This window comes from Alexandromys fortis, unplaced genomic scaffold (genome assembly GCF_014885135.2).
Source record: "Alexandromys fortis isolate MF-2015 unplaced genomic scaffold, M_Fortis_MF-2015_v1.1 scaffold_209, whole genome shotgun sequence".
NCBI classification, from domain to species: Eukaryota; Metazoa; Chordata; class Mammalia; order Rodentia; family Cricetidae; genus Alexandromys; species Alexandromys fortis.
Genome location: NW_026068090.1, coordinates 617,159 through 638,855, shown reverse-complemented (window position 1 = coordinate 638,855; position 21,697 = coordinate 617,159). Strand labels below are relative to the sequence as shown.

Sequence of the window (21,697 nt, the reverse complement as noted above, 5' to 3'; positions counted from 1 at the left end):
GCATTTGGGAGGCAGAGGCAGGTGGATCCCTTTGAGTTTGAGGCCAGTCTGTTCAATGGAGGGAGTTCCAGCACAGGCTCCAAAGCTACAGAGAGAAAACCTCTTTTGGGAAAGGATTTAAAAAAAAAAAAAAAAAAACAAACAAAAATGTTTTTCTTGCTTCCAAGACTGCCTACCTGAGCTCTACCCCAGGACCCACACAGTGGACAGACAGAATGGACTGCGTCTTGAGGTGTCCTCTAACTCACAAATGCACAGACCGCATATGAATAGTAAAAATGACCCAAAACTCTAGTTCCGGGTATTTTGACACCTTCTTCTGACCTTTAAGGGCACTAGACACTTATATACACAGCCAAAAGCAGTCAGACACATCAAATACAATAATTAAATTTAGCCAGGCATGGTGGAGTACCTTGTAGTCCCATGCACTCATGAGGCTGAGGCAGAGGCAGGAAGATCTTTGTAGGTTCAAGGCCAGCCTGGTCTACATAGAGAGACTCTCTCAAAAACAAATGAACCAATCAACCATCAAAAAAACCAAAAGTCAAAAGATTTGAATAGATGAGAGCGAAAAATAAATGAATGGTAAATTTTATTTCTATATGTACTACAGTTCCTATTTCATAAATACTCTGTGTTTCAGAAAGCATCCTGAAAAGTAGAAATAAACTGTGACCTTTGTGTGAACAAAAACAAACAAAAAAACAAAACAAAACCAGAAATCCGAGTTTATCACATAAAATAAAAAGTATCAAAATATTTTTATTTAGATATAATAATTGTATGTGCTAATTTATTAATGATAGATAAGCCATTCTCCATTTCTTATTAAAAACATTTCATGGAAATTGATTATTATGAATTTTAAAAACTTATTTATTTTGTATATATAGTGTTCTGCCTGCAGGCCAGAAGAGGGCACCAGATCTCATTACAAATGGTTGTGAGCCACCATGTGGTGTCTGGGAATTGAACTCAGGATCTTTAGAAGAGCAGTCAGTGCTCTTAACCTCTGATCCATTTCTCCAGCCTGAAATTTGTTTTCTTGATAGATTTTATTTGTAGTTCATATGTGGAGCTTGAATGTCATGGACAAAAATGAATAAAATTATTATTATGTATGAAAAAAAATTTCATGGAGGTTACATTACTGTTATCCTAACTCATAGAAGACTAAGGAAGAAGAAATTTGAATGTTCACTATACAGAGTGAGTTCTCGGCCAGCCTGTTTAGAGACCCAGGCTCAAACTACCAAAAAAAAAGACATAAATAAATCAAAATATGTATACCACACAGAGAATACCACTGCATACTATACTACTAAGCTCTGAAGAAGACACATAACATTACTAGAGAGAATGTAAAAGAACAACCTCTTTCATTTAGATGGGTCTTGCTATGTTGCTTGGTAGACTGAAACCTATGGACTCCAGTGAACCTCTCTCATACCTGAGTCTCCTTAGCAGCTTGTGCCAAAGACCCGCTCAGCTACTTCTGTAAATAAATATTTGTGCCGCTTTTTTCCTCACAGCCAAACCAACAATATGTAAGTCACCAGCTAATCTACATGAAATTACACAAAATTCTACAAATTCAAAGTAACTATTCCCTAAAACTCCTGCTATTCATATTAACATGGATAAGCCAGGCACAAAAGAGTACAGACTGAGTTCAAATATGTAAATTCCTCAGACATCAAGCCCCACCCCCGTCACTGTTCAGGACTGAGGATTATTCCTAAATCAGATGAGGGAGTTTCTGTAGGTAATGGGAATGTTTCAGTTGTGTTGGTAGTTATTCTGTGGAAACTCTATCTCATCTAAATTGACTGAAGCAATGGCCATGCCTGGCCATGGCTTACCTGTCACTGTAGAGTTTCAGAAGGTGGAAGCAAACATCCTGAAGTGGTCTCCGTGTGTCTTTTTCTTCCTCTACTATACAACCAAACCCCTCCAGATATGAAGGAAGAGGGGAGCAGGCATATTTATCACCCTCAGAAGTATTCTGAAAAGGAAAATTTTGTTAAAGAAATACAACAAAAGTTGTGAGTTTTATCAATTAGTATTATCATGTCTCAATTATTCAGATACCTGTATTAAGGATGCTGTGCATTTCAAAGAATCAAAATGTTACAGCTTTTTGATCTACCTATTTTTAGTCCGGTAAGGACTTCAAACAGCTTCCTGGAGCTGTTTAAGTGCAATCTTTGCCTAGATAAATGCTATGAAAAGCAAATATAAAATATGAATAAGAAAGGATTCAAGGGGATCATGGTACGCCAGAGCGATCATAAATTGAAAGTCAGACTAAGCTTGAGCTGTATGAAACCTTGTCTTAAAACAACTCATGAAAAAATAAAAAATTAAAACAACAGAACAAATAACTCAGCGAGGAATTATGGTGCTTCTGAGCCAGGGCTTCTCTGTGTAACCCTGGCTTTCCTGGAACTTGTTCTGTAAACCAGGCTGGCATAATAGATCACCATCACCTGGCTTAATAGACAGCTTTTTAACTTAACAATGATAAAATATAAAAAATGATATTGAGAAATTTGAGCTTACATGTTAATAAAAGGCAAACTAAACCTGAGGTCAAGCTTAAGCAATTCCCAAAGGGCTAAGATGGTCTTAGAAATGAAAACCCTTTGATTTAAAGGCAGAAAAAACAGTAAGAAAATTAATTACCTGTTTTAAATAGAATAAAAGCAGACAGAGAAGTTGAAGAGGTAAGGTAAAGGATGAAATTTTGAATTTGTTGGGTCTTTCAACTAAACAGTGTTTTCAAAGAGGGCAGTCAATAGTAAGTATTGTATCATAAAATGTGATTTGAAGCTAGGTGGTGGTGGGGCACACCTTTAATCGCAGCACTCAGGAGGCAGAGGCAGGTGGATCTCTATGAGTTTGAGGCCAGTCTGGTCTAAAAGAGCTAGTTCCAGGATAGCTACGGCTGTTACACAGAGACACCCTGTGTCAAGAAACAAACAAACAAACAAAAAAAAAGAGTGATTTGATGGCTTTTTCTTTGTACACCTTTTAAATTTTCTTTTCTTTTTTGAGACAGGGTCTCACAACATAGCCTTAGATGGTTACCTGTTTCTGCCTCCCAAGAGCTGGGATTAAAGGTTGTACCTACCATGCCTGGCTTGCAGGACTTCTCTGGAAAGACTAAATCGTCATCAGAGTTCTCACCTGGCTCTTCTGAACACACATACCTGAAATGCTTCTTCATACATGCTAAGAGCCTTGGAAATGGAGGCTGTTGGTGGAAGCAAGTACCAAAGATGAACAGCAAGCGCACGCTTCCAATCCAGCTGGGAGCATACATTGATTTGCTTCTGTTCAGAGAGCTGCCACACCTGCAGGAGACAAAGAATCACATGACAACTTTATGTGCCCTGGTTATTACTGCCTGTCTACCCTCTGCTCTTATGGTTTGTTTGTTGAGACAGGGCCTCACTATGAAGACTAGACTAGCATTGAACTAAGAGAGCCCTCCTGCCTCTGCCTCTCCCAGGTGCTAGGATTAAAGGACTGCACCACCACCACCAGTCTTAATATAATCTTGCCTATTTTCATTTTTTTTTTGCCTCCTATTTTCTTGCCATAATCGATAAGACACCTATAAAGACACAGAATCAGACAAAGAATAAGCAACAAAAATTGGCTTAAAATATCACTCCACTTTTGGTAAAATGAAGAGTGGTGACTATTAAAAATAACGATACTATACAATGGAAAATGACCATACACGGAAAATTGAAGAAAAACTTTCAAAATTATTCTCCAAAACTGACCTTGCCTATATAAATGCATATACAAATATGAACCTATACATCAATACAGATGTAAAAATGTTAATGTCTGAGAAGACAGAGGATTATACAGCTTACTATGCACACACTACTATGATATACGATATAGACTTCAACTTTACATTTTTGTCTTCATTTATTAGCATATGTGGGTAATACGCATGGCATGGTGTGTGTGTGAGGACAGAGTCTGTAAGAGACTCTCCTTCCACCAAGTGGGTTCCACCTCTCTTTACCTGCTGTATCATCTTGCCAGCCCCAATTTTACCATTTATATAATTAAAAGAATTCTTTCAGGCTAGTGAGAAGATGGCTGAGTGTGTAAAGTGTGAGAACCTGAGTTTGACTCTCAAAAACCACTTGGTAGAATGAGCGAATCAACTCTGGCAAATCATCCTTTGTTCTTCATGCACGTACCATGCTTGAGACTGAATGTGAGAATACAGAAACTATGTTTGGTTAATTGTCCGACATACTTTTTTGGTTTGTTTTTTAAGGCGAGGTTTCTCTGCGCAGCCCTGGCTGTCCTGAAATTTGCTGAATGGCCTTGAACTCAGCAATTCACCTGCTTCTGCTTCCCTGAGTGCTGGGATTAAAGGTATGTGTTTTGAGACAGGGTCTCTTTATGTAGTCTCAGCTATACTGGACTTCTCTAGACCGGGTTTGATTTGAACCTGGACTAGATTTCAAAGGGGATCGATCACCTTCCTCTGCCTCCCAAGTGCTAGGACTAAAGGTGTGAGCCATTGTACCTGGCTGCCTGACATTTTAATTTGAAAATATTTCTACCTAGAAATGAGACCAAACTGGCAGCTATATCAACAGTATACAACTTACAATAAACAAACAAACAAATAAATAATTATTATGACATTACCGGTTTTCCAGCTAACAGGGCAAATATGCGCAATCTCTCATCCTGGATGAAGCAGTCAGCCTGGAGTTGATGCCAGTCGGCTAACTGCATGGTGAGCAACTCTCGGACTGACTGGCTACCCACCAACTGAGACAAAAGAAGAGCAAGGCGATGATCACCTGTAAAGAAACACGAGTTTGCTGGTGAGGACACATGCAGGCTATCACCATCGCACCTCATCAGACACTTTCCGCCTGAGTACACTATCTTAAAGTATACAAATATGTAGTTATAATAACAAATTTTCTTCTTCTTCTGTGACCCCTTTGAGTTCCAGGTCAGCCTGGTCTACAAGTTGAATTTCAGGACAGCCACGGCTGTATATAGAGAAACTCTGCCTTGAAAAGCAAGAAACAGCTGGGCGGAGATGGCACACGCCATCAATCCCAGCACTCAGGAGGCAGAGAGAGGCAGATCTCTTAGAGTTTGAGGCCAGCCTGGTCTACACAGAGAGTTCCACAACAGGTTCCAAAGTTACAGAGAACCCATCTTGAAAAATCAAAATCAAACAAAATGAAAGAGGGATTTCTGTGCAATCATTTGGCTTCTAACACCTATGTAACAAGCGGGGTGTTCCATGCACACTTGTAAGCCCAAGTCCAAGTGAGGTTGGAGACAAGATTGCTGAGGTTTGCTGGATTCCAGCCTAATGAGAAAACACTAGACTCTGTTGGGGAATACTATTTTAAGAAGTGTTGCTTTTGTTTATGCTGCCTTTGTTTAATTCTGTGAAGCTCTAATTCTTTGCCTGTCTAAAACACCTGACAGTCTAATAAAGAGCTGAACCGACAATAGTGAGGCAGGAGAAAGGAGAAGCGAAACTAGTAAGCAGAGTATAAATAGAAGAAGAAATGAGGCAGAGGCAGAGGCAGGCGATCTTTGTGAGTTCAAGGCCAGTCTGGTCTACAAGAGCTAGTTCCAGGACAGGCTCCAAAGCAACAGAGAAACCCTGTCCTGATCCCCCCCCCAAAAAAAAAAGAAAGAAAAAGAAAAACAAAACCAAAACAAACAAAAAAAGATACAGAAGAAAAGAAAAAAAGCCCAGAGACAAAAGTGGTCTGATTATTTAAGAAAAGCTGGCTAGCAACAAGCCAAGATAAAGCTGGGCATTCATAACTAAGAATAAACATCTGTGTGTGATTTACTTGAGAGCTAGGTGGTGGGCCCCTCAAAAACCCAAAGACCCTGCTCAAAGGAGTAGAAGACACCCATCAGCCTCTTCTGACCTCCATATGTGTTCATTTGTACACATATACACATAAACAAATACAAGTCAAGCCAGGAGGTGGTAGCGCACACCTTTAATCCCAGCACTCGGGAGGCAGAGTCATGTGGATTTCTGTGAATCTGAGGACAGCCTGGTCTATGGAGAGAGTTCCAGGACAGGCTCCAAAGCAACAGTGATATCCTGTCTTGAAAGGCTGGGAGCAGGGGGGTGGGGTAGGGTGGGGGGGAACCAAAGGAGCATGCCAATGCTATATTAAAAGATTGCTAAGAAGCACTTGACTATTGCTATCTATAATATTTTATATGAAAAGAACAAAATATACATCAGGAAATTATCTTTGACAGGCAAGGACACTCACCACTATATTAATGAGGATAACCAGGACACCAAGTGTGAACCGTTTACATGTATATGTTGTTCTGTGGGCATGCTTTATGATTCTAAGAATAACCATCTAAGTAAAGCTCACACACTAAAAATGTGTCTTAGAATTTGGGTAATTTTGCTTATTGTTTTCTACTTGTCTACAGTTTCTGGCTTTACTATAAATGCATAACAAAATCAACAAAATTTTAATAAACAATATTTAAGTTGAGAGGAACAAGACATGGTCTCTAGAGGAAGCAACCATCTTCCTGGAATACAGATAAAAGGCAAATTAAAATTAAGGGGCAGGGACAGTGCCCAGGAGGAAGAAGGTAGTGATGCAGAGGATCTCACTCCTACCTGACTGCTGTGCCAGAGAACAGGCCTCACTAATCCTACTGCCTGTGAGGTAGCTGAAGACAGCTTCTATGGGACTGTCTCTTCGGGCTAAGGAAACTTCCTCTTCAATCACGGGTGCAGCAGTACGCGACAGCCAGCGGGAAAAAGCTCTTCTTCGCTCCAGAACCTGAATGTATTCGGTGGGTTCGTCCAGCTGGCTGTCAAGCTCCTTTAGGTGGCCCCATAGGGCTTCACATAATGTCCACGTCAGGCTCCAGTACTTCAGAGCTAAGAAAGCACAAAAAGTAATGCTATCAAAGTTTGTTGATTACTGCTGAAAGCCTATCACTAACTGTGGTCAAAACACATCAATTACCACCACACACACTCAACTCCCAACCCATTCACCTCAACTTATAAGTTGCATAGGTGGAGGGTATACTTGCTCACTCTATGGACATGTGATACTTACCTAACGACATAATCTGATGACCCTTAAACAAATTCCTCTAGCCTAGTTACGGTTATTAACTGTGACAGGCAAGAAATCATTCTCCAAATGAAATTCTACTACAAAATGCTTTAAAAAATTTTTGTGTATGAATGTTTTGCATGTATGTGTGTCTATGCCCCATATGCGTCTGGTGGCCACAGAAGCCAAAGAGGGCATCAGTAGCCTTGGAACTGGAGATAAAGATGGTCGTGAGACTCCATGTAGGTGCGGGGATCATTCACCATCTGTACCTCACTTCCCCACAACAGCAGCAACAGACTGTATGAGCTAGTTTTCTTTCTGCATTCTAAGACCCAGAGACTTTTGGTGGAAACAGAACCACTGATAGGGCTACTGTCCTGCAAGCTGACCCCCACACATTTGAGTAGTACACATATATACAAGCACACACACTCTTTGTAATGTTGAGCCTGCCACAAGTCTTAATAAAGGTGCCAAATACCAGAGAGAAGACAGCCGCTTAATAAGAGGTGTTAATAAAACTGAACATTCAAGTGCAGGAGACCCAGGATAGATTCCTACTCCCCACTTTGATCTAAGACTTGAGACATTTATACTGTACACGACTATGCAGTGACTTCCTGAAGACCTAATAAGCAACCAGTGCTGACAAAATGTACTCAGCAAAGAGCTTCTACATGGCATAAGAGTCAGCTGTCAAAAGACAAGTTATGAAATGGGAGGAGGTATTTGCCAGTTGTTAGTCTAACAGGATTCGTACGGAATAAAGATACTAAAAAAAGTTTTAAAAAGAAACACCAAACAATCAATAAATGGTTAAACAAATGAGCCAACACTTTTCTAATGATGTACAAACCTTTAGCCACTAGGGAAATGCAAATCCAAACTCCCTTGAGATTCCACTTCACCCAGTTGGAATGATTAAAATTAACATTAAAGAAAAACGGAAACCAAATCATTAAAATATACAAATACTAATTGACACAGCATGTGAAGAAAAGGAAGTTTTACATATTGTTAGAAATGTAAATTAGCCTAGTCACGATGGCAGCCAGTATGAAGACTGAAAAAACTAAAATGTAACCACAGGTGACTTAGCCAAAGAATACCCACTGTGACTGCACCATGATTTCCAACAGTCAAGTTAGGGAATCAGTCTTGATCTCTACCAACCGAGGTAATGGACAGACAAAGTGTGGTCTGAATACATGGTGTAGGTTTACTGAGCAATAAAGAAGTACTAGGGCATCTGCAGGTAAATGGATGCTAAGAAAATAAGTCAAGATTCCAAACAAAACAAAATAAAATTGGTATCCCATGTTCTCTTCTGTAAGTGGAATTTAAGAAAAAAGGAAGTTAAAAAGAGAAAGAAAAGCGGTGCTTAGTGGTATATGCCTTTAATACTTAGCACTTGGGAGGCAGGGGCAGAAGGAGGAGATCTCTGCCTTAGAGAGTTAGAGGATAGCCTGGTCAGGATAGACAGGGCCACACAGAGCGACCTTGCACTGAAAAACAGACAGACATGATAATAAAAGGGTAGGAGGGATACAGAAGGGATAAAGTTAAGTCACAGGGATATGAGAGCGCAAATACAATCAAAGTGTTTGGACACACACATACACACAGCTAGCACATGCCAATAACAATAATAAAGGGCAAATAACTGCACATCTCCTCATTACAATTACAATGGTAATTGTAAATCTAAACTTCCTACATAAACTTCAAGCACTGTTACTAAATGTCTCTGTCATTTGTCAGTTAAAGGGCTTCCTTTCACTTTCAGGCCACTACCACTACTATTATTTTTTAAATTTTAAGTCAGTAAAACTTTAGAGAGGAAACTGTCCCTATAAAGATGATTTGCAAGACACACAGTTAAATATCCTGGCTTGAAATAGAAGGAATATTATCACAGAAATCCAAGAGATTTGACTAGCTATACTTTTCAAAGGAAGTATTTATACGTAAAAAGGGCATAAGAGTGTCTGTAACTCATAATTTCTTTCTTCTTGTCCTTGGTGAGCTGCCGGAATACGAAAGCACAGGAAGTCACCTTATACCTGTGAAGAAATACATCCTCCTGGAATACACACTACTGTTAACCTGGCTCCTGGGACAAAGGCCAGCAGCATAATATGTACTCACTTTGTACTTGTGGTAAATCTCTGGGTGCCTCTTTAACCCAATCTGCATAATCATGAATGACTGAAACCCCAGGGTTGGGGACAACGAGGGGACACAGCTCATCTACATGGACAGTGCTATGCTTTAATTTGAGCTCCAGAGGCGTCTGGTATAACTGCAGATCTTCATCCAGCTTCCTTTTTCTCAAACCAAGTTTTTCCAAATGAACTTTGAAGGGGGATTCAGACAGACTAGAAGAAACAACAGGTGAGTCAGAAAATAAAGAAACAGCTGAAATTTCCCTACGACCAACCTTTGTTTCTGATTTCCAACAGAGTTAAAAGCATTTCACTGTAATGTTTGTTTTTTAAGAGAGGGTTTCATGTAGGCCAGGCTGGTCTTGGAGCATGTAAGCAAGGATCACACTGAACTTCCAAGTGACGGGATTACAGGCACGTAGACACGGTCCACTACAGTGGATTTATGCTGTGCATTCTGTACAAACACTCTACCAACGGAGCTACATCCACAGCCCTCAGAGATTAGTTCTATTTTTAGCAATGATTTTTCAAGACTGATTAGTATGTAAGTATGTGTGTATGCTGAGGTCTGAGGGCACCAAGAACCAAACTTGGGTCCTCTGAAGAGTAGAAAACACTCCTGGCCAGTTAAGTCATCTTCCCAGACTCAGCTCCTTAAATACTGAAAAGACTAATGAGATGGACTGAAATATTAAAAACGGTTTATATTGTATATACACTAATATTTACACATATAAATATGTATAAACTCAGTGACCAATAATTTCTAATGACCAATACTGATGTTTATAAAATCATGCATAAATGATACAATGTAGGATAAACCAATGAATTGTAACGCAACAGAGCGCATCTCAGGGCCCACGTGTGGATGGGAGTCAGTAGTTACTGGCTTCACTCATTCATGATGACCTACAAATCTCAAAGCCAAAAGCTATATGTACAATACCTAGTTTGCAAATACTTGGATTCCAAAGTTATGAGACACATCTCATGTAGCTCTTGAACTTGCCATATAGTCAATAAAGACTATGAATTTCTGACTCTGCAGGCTTCATAAACCAAATGACGAGATATGGGTGTATCCACACCACACATGGCCAGAGTCTGTTTTAAACTGAAGTCGCAGAGACTGAATGAAGCCAGGGCATGCTATGGAAGTGCTGTTCCACTGGGCTATCTCTTAGCACTTGAGTTTCTAAAACAGATTCTTAGATTCTTGCTATATAGCTCAGAATAGCCTTCAACTTGTGATCTTTTCTGCACATCTTTCAGGGCTGGAATTACAGGTATGTGCCTCCACGCCTGGAAACACTCTAAATTCAGATGCGTATGAAGTCAGTCTGACCTTGATAAGTTTTAAGATATTAATAATCTCTAAAATAGTATAATACTATAATCTAGAAGCAATTAAATATAGAATTCATTTTTCTGTGAGGTTAAGGACTGATTTTTATTTTTCCAAAAATCAACTTCAAAAATAAGTAATCATATTCATTTAATCCACAGTAAATGTATAAATTTAAGTATTATAAAAATGCATAGGAAAATTTACATATTTTGTATAAACTCAATACATTCTATATGATAAATATCAGAGACTTAATTGTAGGAACTACATAGGAACATATATGATACTGAGTATATAGAATACATGGGTTAAGAAATCTATATAGAAAGATAAAAAAGCAGGGTGCTGACCTTGTTTTCGTGATAACAGAACAACCCCCAATTACAATGTTGTCACTCCCAAAAAGCATCAAGAAACATAACTCACGATTTAACAGCTACTGGATTGGGCAGGAATCCATAATCCATAGAATCGGCAACCTGATGATTTTCAGGTTCATGAGAGCCATGTAGTTGTTCTCCACTGTTAGCAAGAATCCAGTTGGGGCCCCAACCAACCCGAAACGAACGTCCCATGAATAGGGCCATGTCCATCAAGAGTTTCCCCTTGCCATATGTAACAGATTTTTCAAGAGGGACTAGGCCTGGTTGCCTGCGTATCCCCACTGTTTTCAGCTGAACCTCAGGAGTTGGGCTGGGCACTGTAAACACAGTGGCCAGTGGCAGAGGGACAGACCAGGGGGATGTGGATGGAACATTCATTAGAGATGAAGTTCTGGGAGTGCGACATTCTTGGACGGAGGCACTTGGTGAGAGAAAGGCTCCACTTGCAAATTTTGATTGCAGCAACCCACCAACTGAAACAAGGAGGAAAAGACTCTAAACGGCAGTAACAATTAAGAACACTAAACGTGGAGATACTCAAATTTTTTTTCTTTTTCTTTTTTTAGATTTATTTATTTATCATGTATACAGCATTCTACCTGCATGTGTGCCTGCATGTCAGAAGAGGGCTCCAGAGCTCATTACAGTTGGTTTTGATTCACCATGTGGTTGCTGGGAATTGAACTCAGGTCTGCTGGAAGAACAACCAGTGCTCTTAACCGCTGAGCCATCTCTCCAGCCCCCGAGATACTCAGATTTTACAATAATTACTTTTGCTCTGTTTTTGTTTTCTTGATACATAGTCACTATGTAGCTTATGCTCTAGAACTCACTAGGTAGTGGAGGCTGCTTCACACTTGGCTACAATGTATCCCTGGCTGTCTTAGAACTCACTATGTAGACCAATTTATCCTTGATCCACCTGTCACCTGTTAAGAGTAGTGTGCCACCACCGTGTGGCTCATAATAATTACTTTTAAGAAAAGGTTTTATTTTTATGTGTATGTGTGTAGGTATGTCAATATGACTGTAGCTACCTGTGGATGCCATGTGCCCAATCCTTCTGGAGCCAGTTACAGGTGGCTGTGAGTTGCCTAATGTAGGTGCTAGGAATCAAGGGTCCTCTGTAAGAACAGTACAAGTTCTCTTAACATTGAGCCACTACTCCAGCTCACAATAATTATCTTTTCAGGCATGAAATTATAGCAAGAAATGTAACGATTTTATAAAGAAAAAACTGCGAGGTGTAGTGGTATATGCCTTTAATCCTTGCATTTGAGTCCAATGCCAGTCTGGTCTACAAAGTTAGTTCCAGGACAGCTAGAGCTGTTAAATAGAGAAACCCTGTCTTGGGAAAAAAGAGAGAGAGAGAGAGAGAGAGAGAGAGAGAGAGAGAGAGAGAGAGAGAGAGAGAGAGAGAGAGAGAGAGGTGAGGAAGCTGGACTCAGAAAAGTAACTCCTCCCCGCTCTCCCCCACAGGATTACTCTCTAGCTTTGGAGCCTGAGCTGGCACTAGCTCTTATAGATCAGGCTGGCCTTCATTCAACTCACAGAGATCTGCCTGCCTCTGTCTCCCAAGTGTTAGGCATGCGCCACCAGCCACCGCCGCTGGGCTTGAAAAGTAACTTTCTAAATCCAAAGTTATCAAGTAGCAAGACTAAGTGATAAGCCTGGGTAAAACTCAATGGTCATGTCCTTACTGAAAATCCCACATGTAATATTATTATTTAAAAAATGACGGATGTGCCGGGCGGTGGTGGTGCACGCCTTTAATCCCAGCACTCGGGAGGCAGAGGCTCTGTGAGTTCGAGGCCAGCCTGGTCTACAAGAGCTAGTTCCAGGACAGGAACCAAAAAACCACAGAGAAACCCTGTCTCGAAAATCTGAGGAAAAAAAAATGACGGATGTAGCTGAAATGTTGCATGTTTTCTTTTATTTAGGGTCTTAGATGTTATAGATACTCAATACTATTTATTTATGTATTCATGTCATCATGTATTATGATGACATGAAAGAAAAAAATGTCTGGAGATCAAAGCTGACTAGCGAAAGCAGGGGACAAAGAAAGGGGAGAAGGCAAGTTACGAGCTACGAGGAAATGGAGACTATATATACTACAGGACACTATAGGGACTTGAGAGAGGGAGGCTCAGTTAAAAGCATTCCTTACTTTTGGCCAAGGACCTGAGTTTGGTACCCAACACCAACATGGCTGCTCATAACCATCCCTAACTTCAGTTCTGACACTTTCTTCTTACCTCTGTAAGCACTGCACACACATGTAACATTGCATATATGTAGACAGAACACTTAATACACATAAAATAGACATTTTTCAAGATGGGGTTTCTAAGTCTAACAGCCTTGGCTGTCCGGGAACTTCCTCTGCAAACCTGGCTGGCCTTGAACTCAGTTCTGCCTGCCTGTGCCTCCTGAGTGCTGAAATTAAAGCATCCACCACCATTGCCTGCACAGAAAATATTGGTGTAAGCCCCTCAATCATTTAATTCTAGTTTTTAAGTTTTGTGCATGCGCATATGAGTGTGTCTGCACCATGGCACACACTTTTAGGAGTTGGTTTGCTCCGTCTACCATGTGGGTCCTAGGGATCAAATTTAGGTTGGTCATCAGGCTTAGTGACAAGCACCTTTACTGGCTGGGCCTTTTTTTTTCTTCAAGATAGGGTTTCTCTGAGTAACAGCGCTGGCTGTCCTCACCCTTACAGAGCCTCTGCCTCAAGTGCTGGAATTAAAGGTATGTGCCACCGCCACCACTTGGCCCCTATTTAGCTTTTAAGGAAACATCAACAAAATTTCTACTGGTAGTTCTTTACCTTTCAAAGTATTTTGAAATTACAACTGCTTAAAGTCTTACTGATATTAATACTCCATAACCTTTTTTTTTTAAGGAGATAAAAATTTAACAAGTTCGTGTTTTTGCTTGCATGAGTGTATGCCATATACTTCAGTATCTGAGGGACCAAAAGAGGGCACTGTGTACCCTGAAGTGGAATTACAGATGGTACTGAGCTACCATGAGGAAACTGAAAATTGAAGCCAGGTCCTCTGGAAAAGCAGTCAATGCTTGTAACTGCTGAACCATTCCTCCAGCCCAGTACTCCATAAACTATAACCTAGTAGTAATCCTACTAGGAAAAGTTTAAACTCTATGTGATTTACCCCACAGGACTATTCAAAGGTTTAGGGAAAAGGAGTAACTTGAAATTTACTATCAGTGAAATTTTTCTAGGGAAAAGATCCTAGAAAGCAGCAAAGAGAATGAAAGGACTTACAACATAAAAAGAACATGGCAACTTGTGAAATCTTTTTAGTATTGTGTTAGAATTTACGACATTAGCCCTTAATCCGTAATTCACATTCACAAGTGATTAAAACACGCTCCTCAAAAAACACAAATGTTTTCATTATACAGAACTATTTATGATGCTTAAAAACTTGCCACTGTCTGTACCTGACCTTTTTGTTTTAAAATATTATTCATTTGTGTGTGCATGTAGGTTGCATACATGTGCCATCATGAATCTAATTGGTCTTAATAATAAAACCCTCAGACTGAATGCCCGAGCTCCTACTTCCTCCTGCTGCATATTCCTTTCTCTGCCCAGCCAAATGTCACTTTCTGTCTCTACTTCCCTAGTACTGGGATTAAAGGTGTGAGCCGCCACTGCCTGGCTCTGTTTCTTTTAAACTGACTCAATTTGTGTAGTCCAGGAGGGCCTTGAACTTAGAATCTGTCTGCCTCTGTCTCCCAAAAACTAGGATTAAAGGTGTAAGCCACCACTGCCTGGCCTCTGTGGCTAACTAGTGTGGTTAGCACCACACTCTGATCTTCAGGCAAGCTGTGTTTGTTACAGCACAAACAAACATCACCACACCATGGCATACATATGGAGTCAGAGGACAATGTCAGGGAGTCATTTCTTTCCTTCCATCATATGGGTTCTAGAGACCAACCTCAGGTATCACACAAGTACTTTTGTATACTAAGCCACTTACTTTACTGACCCATTTACATTTTTTAAAAGAAATTATTTAATGTGTGCGAGTGCCTAAATGAATGTATACATATCATGCGTGTGCCTGGTGGCTAGTGAGGCCAGAAGAGCGTGTCAGATCCTTTGGAATCGGACAACAGAGGGTTATAAGCCACTATGTGGGTTCTGAGAACTCACTCATTTGGGATCCTCTCCAAGAACAAGTCCTCTAACTGTTAAGCCATCTCTCCAGCTCCCTTGGTCTGGCTGTGTTACTCTGGTAAACGTCAAACTCATAGCAATCTCCCTGTCTTGGATAGTAAGATTATAATGGATATTTAAAAATGCCTATTGTTATTCATATGGCTTTTAGGGGTTCTGCTAGAGAAATCCATTCAGCTTAGAAGGATCTAACTCAACAGTTTCTTGAGAAACAGCACATTTTATACTGTACCTATTGAGCGGGATTTTGATGAGTGGGAGGCTGAAATGGGGAGTCTAGGAGAACAGATTTCTTGAACAGTATCTCCTTTGGAGGGGAAGTGACTGAAGCGTTGATCCACCGCATCTACATCTTCTTCATCAACAAGCAAGGATGCCTTCATGATCTAAAAAAGGCACTATCTATAGAATGACTACTTCCCATAAATGAAAGACCATAAAAGAAAAATAGTTTATTAAATAGCCCAGAACAAGTGTACAGTTTTGCGACCAACACAGTACTTCACTGCATGTGCCTGAAAAACTGAACTCATGCAATTCTCGTCTTGTATTCATTGTTCCACCAGTCCTGGCACACAGTGATTACTATTATTTGCTGAATAAATAATTTTAAAGTCAAACATAAGCCAAAGGCTAAACTGACACAAAAAGGCTGCAGCTATAAAAAGAGAAATTCAACCCGTATTTACCATGTTTCTAAGATTTCTAAGTTTGAAACCCCAAGACTACTCTGTAAAGCAGACAGTGATATATATTTAACAGATCTTCTGATTTTAAGCAGGAAAAAAAGAAACCACCTATGACACTGGCCTATTTCCTTCCATTATACTGAACTCTCAACAGTCTAAAATGTATAATCAAAGAAGAGGAATGATGTCACACAGATATTAAATATTAGTTTGGCTTTCTGCCGTAGTAAGGAGGGCCAGAACGTCACCTGTAAGACATGTGGATTAATTCCCAGTGAAGATGCAATGTGTGTTGAAGCAGACACAGGCTCCTGATCCTCTGGCATGCTCTCTTCTAACACAGAATCCAAAACTGGCTCCTGGGTGATATCTACCATGTCACTGTCCAGTTCCACAACCCTCCCTAACTGTTCGACTTCTGGGCTCTGGCTCTGCAGACAGCAAAAACAGAGAAGCAAACAGATTAGTGGTACATCAGATAAACTTTACTCAGAATATGATCTAGAAATATTCTGCATATTCTAAGAGATGAGGGATTTGCTAAAAGGCTTCAATACTAATTGCCTCTCTAAGAATCTGGGACGCAAATGGTTCACGGACCATCCTTCTGGAATTAGCATGAAGCAGGATCTAGATCTAAGCCAACAACCATGCAGTGGTCTTTAGAGACAAAGGTTATACAGTATCTCCCTTTGTTAGTAACTATAATTCCTGATCTACATAGGGTTACCCTGTCCTCCCAATGACTCGGATGTAACTGAAAAAAGAGAAATAATTATTAAGCATAGGCACTCTCTCAAATTACATTTAGTGCGCAAATAATTACATTTATTCCCTTGTATTTAATGTGTTTGTTTTGTTTGCATGTATGTACATGTACCTTTGTGTGCCTGGTGGTAGAAAAGGCTAGAGGACAGCCTTAAAAAACCTGGGACTAGAGTTACAGATGGCTATAAGCCACCATGTGGGTGCTGGGATCTGAATCTGGGTCTCTCAAGCCCCAATCTTTACATTTTCTGTTTTGTTGGTTTTTCGAGATAGGGTTTCTCTATACCATGGCTGCCCTGGAATTTGCTTTGTAGACCAGGCTGGCCTCGAACTAAGACCCGCCTGCCTGCCTTCCAAATGCTGGTATTAAAGGCGTGCGCCACTACCGCTCAGCTATCAAGTGCAGTGTGTGTGCAGTCTGATGTGGAGTATGAGAAAGGTCCACACTTACTTTCCCTGAAAAGATAAACAAGCGACAGTATTACAGACAACTCCAATTCTTTTTTTAAAGAATCAAAAGTTACATTTACAGGGGCTGGAGAGATGGTTCAGCAATTAAGAACATTGGCTGTTCTTTCAGAAGATCTGGGTTTAATTCCCAGCATCTACATGACAGCTCACAACTGTCCAGTTTCAGAGGATCTGACACCCTTACACAGACATACATATATACAGGCAAAAAAAAAAAAAATCAATGCTCATAAAATAAACTATTTTCAAAAAGTTACATTTACATTATAAAGCAATTTTAAAGACATGATAATGACAAAATAATTTGGTCCAGTCAGTACCGTTCAAGGTCCTAAGTTTAGATTCCCCAGCATAAATGCAAGAAGTCAATCACTGTAGGGCACAAGCAGGAGGCTCTCTGGAAGTTGCTAGCCAGCTAGTCTAGCTAAACAGTAAATGCCAGGTTCAGTTAGAAACCTTGTCTCGTGCTCACTTCGGCAGCACATATACTAACATTGGAACGATACAGAAGATTAGCATGGCCCCTGGGCAAGGATGACACGCAAACTCATGAAGCGTTCTGTATTAAGAGTCTCAAAGATGTAACATGGACTATGAGAGAGGAAGACACCTATTACTGTGATCTCTATACATACCTGTAACATGTGTACCACACACAAACCACACACAAGATAGCTTATGATAAAAGGTTAAGGCTTATAAAATGGCAGTGCACTATAAATTAACTAATCCAATACACGATTGTTTCATAAATTTAAACATATAGAATTTAGTACAGTGTGCTAACAAATGACTACAATTTATAAACATTTTCAATACAAAAGGTACTATAAATTATTTCTCTTATCAAGCTATAACTTACATATATGATCCCTGCACAATGTTTGGATTTTTCAGGAGTGCCTATTTTATGCTACTCTATTTATTTGTTTGTTTGTTTATTTATTTATTTATAGACAGGGTTTCTCTGTAGCTTTGGAGCCTGTCCTGGAACTAGCTCTTGAGTGCTGGGATTAAAGGTGACGTGTGCCACCACCACCACCACCCGGCTTATGTTACTTTTTTTTTTTTTTTTTTTAAGTTTTTCGAGACAGGGTTTCTCTGTAGCCTGTCCTGGCACTAGCTCTTGTAGACAGTGATATGGCAAGTTTTCCTCTTTTTTTGAAGACAAGGTTTCAATGTCACTTAAAAAATGTACAAGGCATATAAGCACTTAAAATGTAGACACTACCCAAAGACTGCTTTACTAAAGCTAGATAATGTTCCCACTGGACTAAGGTCCCAAGCCGAGGAGCATAGCATAGTCCTGACTTGTTCAAGGACACAGATGGCTTTGACAATAAGCACTGCCAAACGAAACGACGACTGAGGGTGAATCTACTAGCATTTCACATCACTCTTATGCTGTAAAATTGTAGGGATGGAACTCAGTGCTAAAGTAGGTGTCTAGTAAGAATAATCCTGGAATCCCATACATTCCCAAATATATTTTTGTTTTGTTTTTCCATACAGGGTTTCACTGTAGCTTTGTAGCCTGTCCTGGAACTAGCGCTTGCATTGCAGATCAGGCTGGCTTCGAACTCACGGAGATCTGCCTGTCTCTGCGTGTGCCAGCACCGCCTGGTTCCTAATATATTCATTAGACAGGGTCTCTCTGTGTAGCCCTGACTGCCCTGAAACTTACTATGTAGAACAAACTGACCTTAAACTCAAGATATTCACTCACCTGTGTCCCAAGTAATAGGATTAAAGATTTGACACATCACACTTGGCCTAACAACTCATTTTGGGAGTGAGTACTGGGAATGGAACCAAGGGCCATGCACGTGCTTGTGAGCACATGCTAAGCTGAGCTACACTCTCAGCCAGAGTTCCCTTTCAACAAACACTATGATATTCCCCATCAGATCAGCAGGACACCATACTGGTTTTGGCTTCCACATTACCTGGTTCTTCCTATTTAACATCACGTATCAAAATTTATTTTATATATATATACATATATATAAAAATATATTATTTATGTGTGTGTGTGTCTGACAGGTAGGGAAGCTATGAAAACAGGAATTATGGTTGACAATATTCTCTATTTAGTAACAAGCACATCAATTACTTAAGTTCCATATTCAACGAACACATGCTTTATGCTTTCCACCTAATAAAGCATCTGGCACACAGAAAAAAAAAAAAAAACTGACCAAAAAAGGATGAAGACTGAGGACTTTGGGTGGAGATGGAAGGAGGCATGGTATCAACTTCCTGTACTACTTAACACAGGGAAAACAATCCACCAGGAAATCCTTACCCACAGCACTTGTAGGCAAAGTGGGAGGGTTCCATAAAATTACTAGATTATAGACAAAAGGGACCCAGGATATACAGTGATGAAGAGTGCTGAAGATCAACGTTTTCTATGTTCATGTTCACACACAGCTGTTAAAGGTAGATGACATCACCTAGTATATGGACAAGCAGCAAGGAAATACCATAAACCTGAGGAACTGGCAAAGGTCTGGGAATCTCTGCACATGGACTTAGTAGAGTGCACTAAAAGAAATTTCAATAAACTACCCTAAACTCTTTTAAGAAATCTTGGCCAGGCTGTGGTGCACACCTTTAATTCCAGCACTCGGGAGGCCGAGGCAGGTCAATCTCTGTGAGTTCTAGGCCAGTCTGATTTACAGAGCAAGTTCTAGAACAGCCAAGGCTACACAGAGAAATCCTGTCTCCAAAAAACAAAAAGAGAGAAAGAAAGAAATCAGCGCAGACTAGATACTTCTTCAAAGTCAGAGAATAAAAAATGCTGTAAACTGAAAAGGAGTGGGGAGAACAACTCCTGAGGTCTATGGGAAGGAAAGATATGTATAGGGAAAGTTGACTCAGCATCAACTTGACTCCCTTTCCTACAAGGTGTTTGATGAATTAGAAATATTACTTACAAGAACTATCTATAAATTGATAATCTGAAAATTTGAAGGTAGGGTTCACAACTGAAAACCTTCCATGATTTACGAAATTTTTTTGTTGTTTCGTGACAGCTCTGTGTAGCTTGGAGCTTATCCTGGAAATCGCTCTACAGACCAGGCTGGCTTCAATCCCAGAAATCCACCTACTTCTGCTTCTCAAGTGCTGTGATTAAAGGCATGCATCCCCAATGCTAGCTATCAGCAAGAAAGGTTTATTTTTACACTCAAAATGTAATCTTCTACATCTAATCAACATGGTCAATACTTAAAATTCACCCCTCTTTATTCCAAGGGAAAAGTGAGATAACTCAAGATGTTCTTAAATTAATAAAGAAAGGAAGGAAGGAGGAAGGAAGGGAGGAAGGAAGGAAGGAAGGAAGGAAGGAAGGAAGGAAGGAAAGAAGGAAGAAACTAAGAAAGAATACGCAACCAGTCCAAGATCAAATTTTTATAGTTGATATTACTTACTCTTTTAGCCAATTAAGTTGGTCCAATACAACTACTACTATTGCCTACCTAAAGAGAACTTGTATTCTAACTATAGAGTATTTTCACATAGTTTTGTTTGAAAACTAGTTGTCAATAATACTGGGATCTCTTTAAAAGAAATTATGCATTAGGCTTTCAAAGCCTTGTGTCTTGTAATTTACATTCTAAAAATTCTGCATGAGGGATAAATCCTATATTATATTAGCTTATATTTGATTTTTAAATTAATAAGAAAACCAACATGCTTAATAATATCTGAAAGTAAATTGTGGCCACACACACACACACACACACACACACACACACACACACACAGAATGTTTAGAAGTCCTTTTATTTCCAGTCACAACATACATAAATCTTATCCTAAATTGTCATACCTTTTTTTCCTAGGAAAAAAAAGTTTTAAAATTGGGGATGGAGAGCTGGCTCAGCAGTAAGAACATTTGCTGCTCTTTCGGGGCCCAGGTTTGGTCTCCAGTGTCCACACAGTGCCCACAATCACTCATGACAGCAGCTCTAGGGACCTACTGCTTCCACATTTTGCAGGCACCAGGAGCACAATACGTCACACATATACATGCAGACAAAATATTCATACATATGAAAAAACTTTAATTTGCTTTCATATTTCTTTAAATAAACTTACTGACTGAACATGTTTCTGAGAAAGCTAACTATCTTGATTTACTGAACTAAGGGTGGGGAAAAAGCTACATCTACCTGAGTGTCAAGACGTTTCAGGTCTTTCAGTTTCAAAATCTGTCCAAATACCTCCATCCGCTGGGGAGAATTATTAAAAATTAAGTATGTCTGAATCCCCTGGAAGTGAAGTGATGGATGATCTAAGTAACCAAAGTCAAGCGCTCTAGACTACTAGGCAGTCATCTAGAAACCAGAAGATCACACCAGGAGCAGAAACTACAGACGACAACAGTCCCACAGCAATTTAATTAACTGAGTGAACATTCTCTCACCTGAAAGTTACATATCATACAAAAATGTGTTTTCTTGTTGCTTTGTTATACCAGCTTTTAAAGGTGCAAACGAAAGGTTT

At 39.8% G+C, this 21,697-nt stretch overlaps 1 protein-coding gene and 1 non-coding gene across 9 annotated transcripts in view; one reads left to right on the top strand and one right to left on the bottom strand.

The window, feature by feature from the left end:
• Nup98 (nucleoporin 98 and 96 precursor) overlaps positions 1 to 21,697 on the bottom strand; it is an 86,435-nt gene that overhangs the window by 8,251 nt on the left and 56,487 nt on the right. For 6 of the 8 annotated variants that reach the window (XM_050122538.1, XM_050122542.1, XM_050122540.1 and 3 more), the window contains 8 exons: positions 16,195 to 16,377; positions 15,490 to 15,643; positions 11,085 to 11,514; positions 9,288 to 9,517; positions 6,686 to 6,952; positions 4,693 to 4,850; positions 3,216 to 3,359; positions 1,866 to 2,008 (listed from right to left, as the gene is read on the bottom strand). In XM_050122538.1, coding sequence (XP_049978495.1) covers positions 1,866 to 2,008; positions 3,216 to 3,359; positions 4,693 to 4,850; positions 6,686 to 6,952; positions 9,288 to 9,517; positions 11,085 to 11,514; positions 15,490 to 15,643; positions 16,195 to 16,377 — 1,709 coding nt within the window. Of the gene's footprint in view, positions 1 to 1,865; positions 2,009 to 3,215; positions 3,360 to 4,692; positions 4,851 to 6,685; positions 6,953 to 9,287; positions 9,518 to 11,080; positions 11,515 to 15,489; positions 15,644 to 16,194; positions 16,378 to 21,697 lie in introns of those variants that run through there. The other 2 variants (XM_050122546.1, XM_050122545.1) reach the window with 1 other exon arrangement.
• Positions 17,650 to 17,754, top strand: LOC126488887 (U6 spliceosomal RNA). The gene has a single exon (XR_007588802.1). It is a non-coding gene; the product is annotated as a U6 spliceosomal RNA (small nuclear RNA).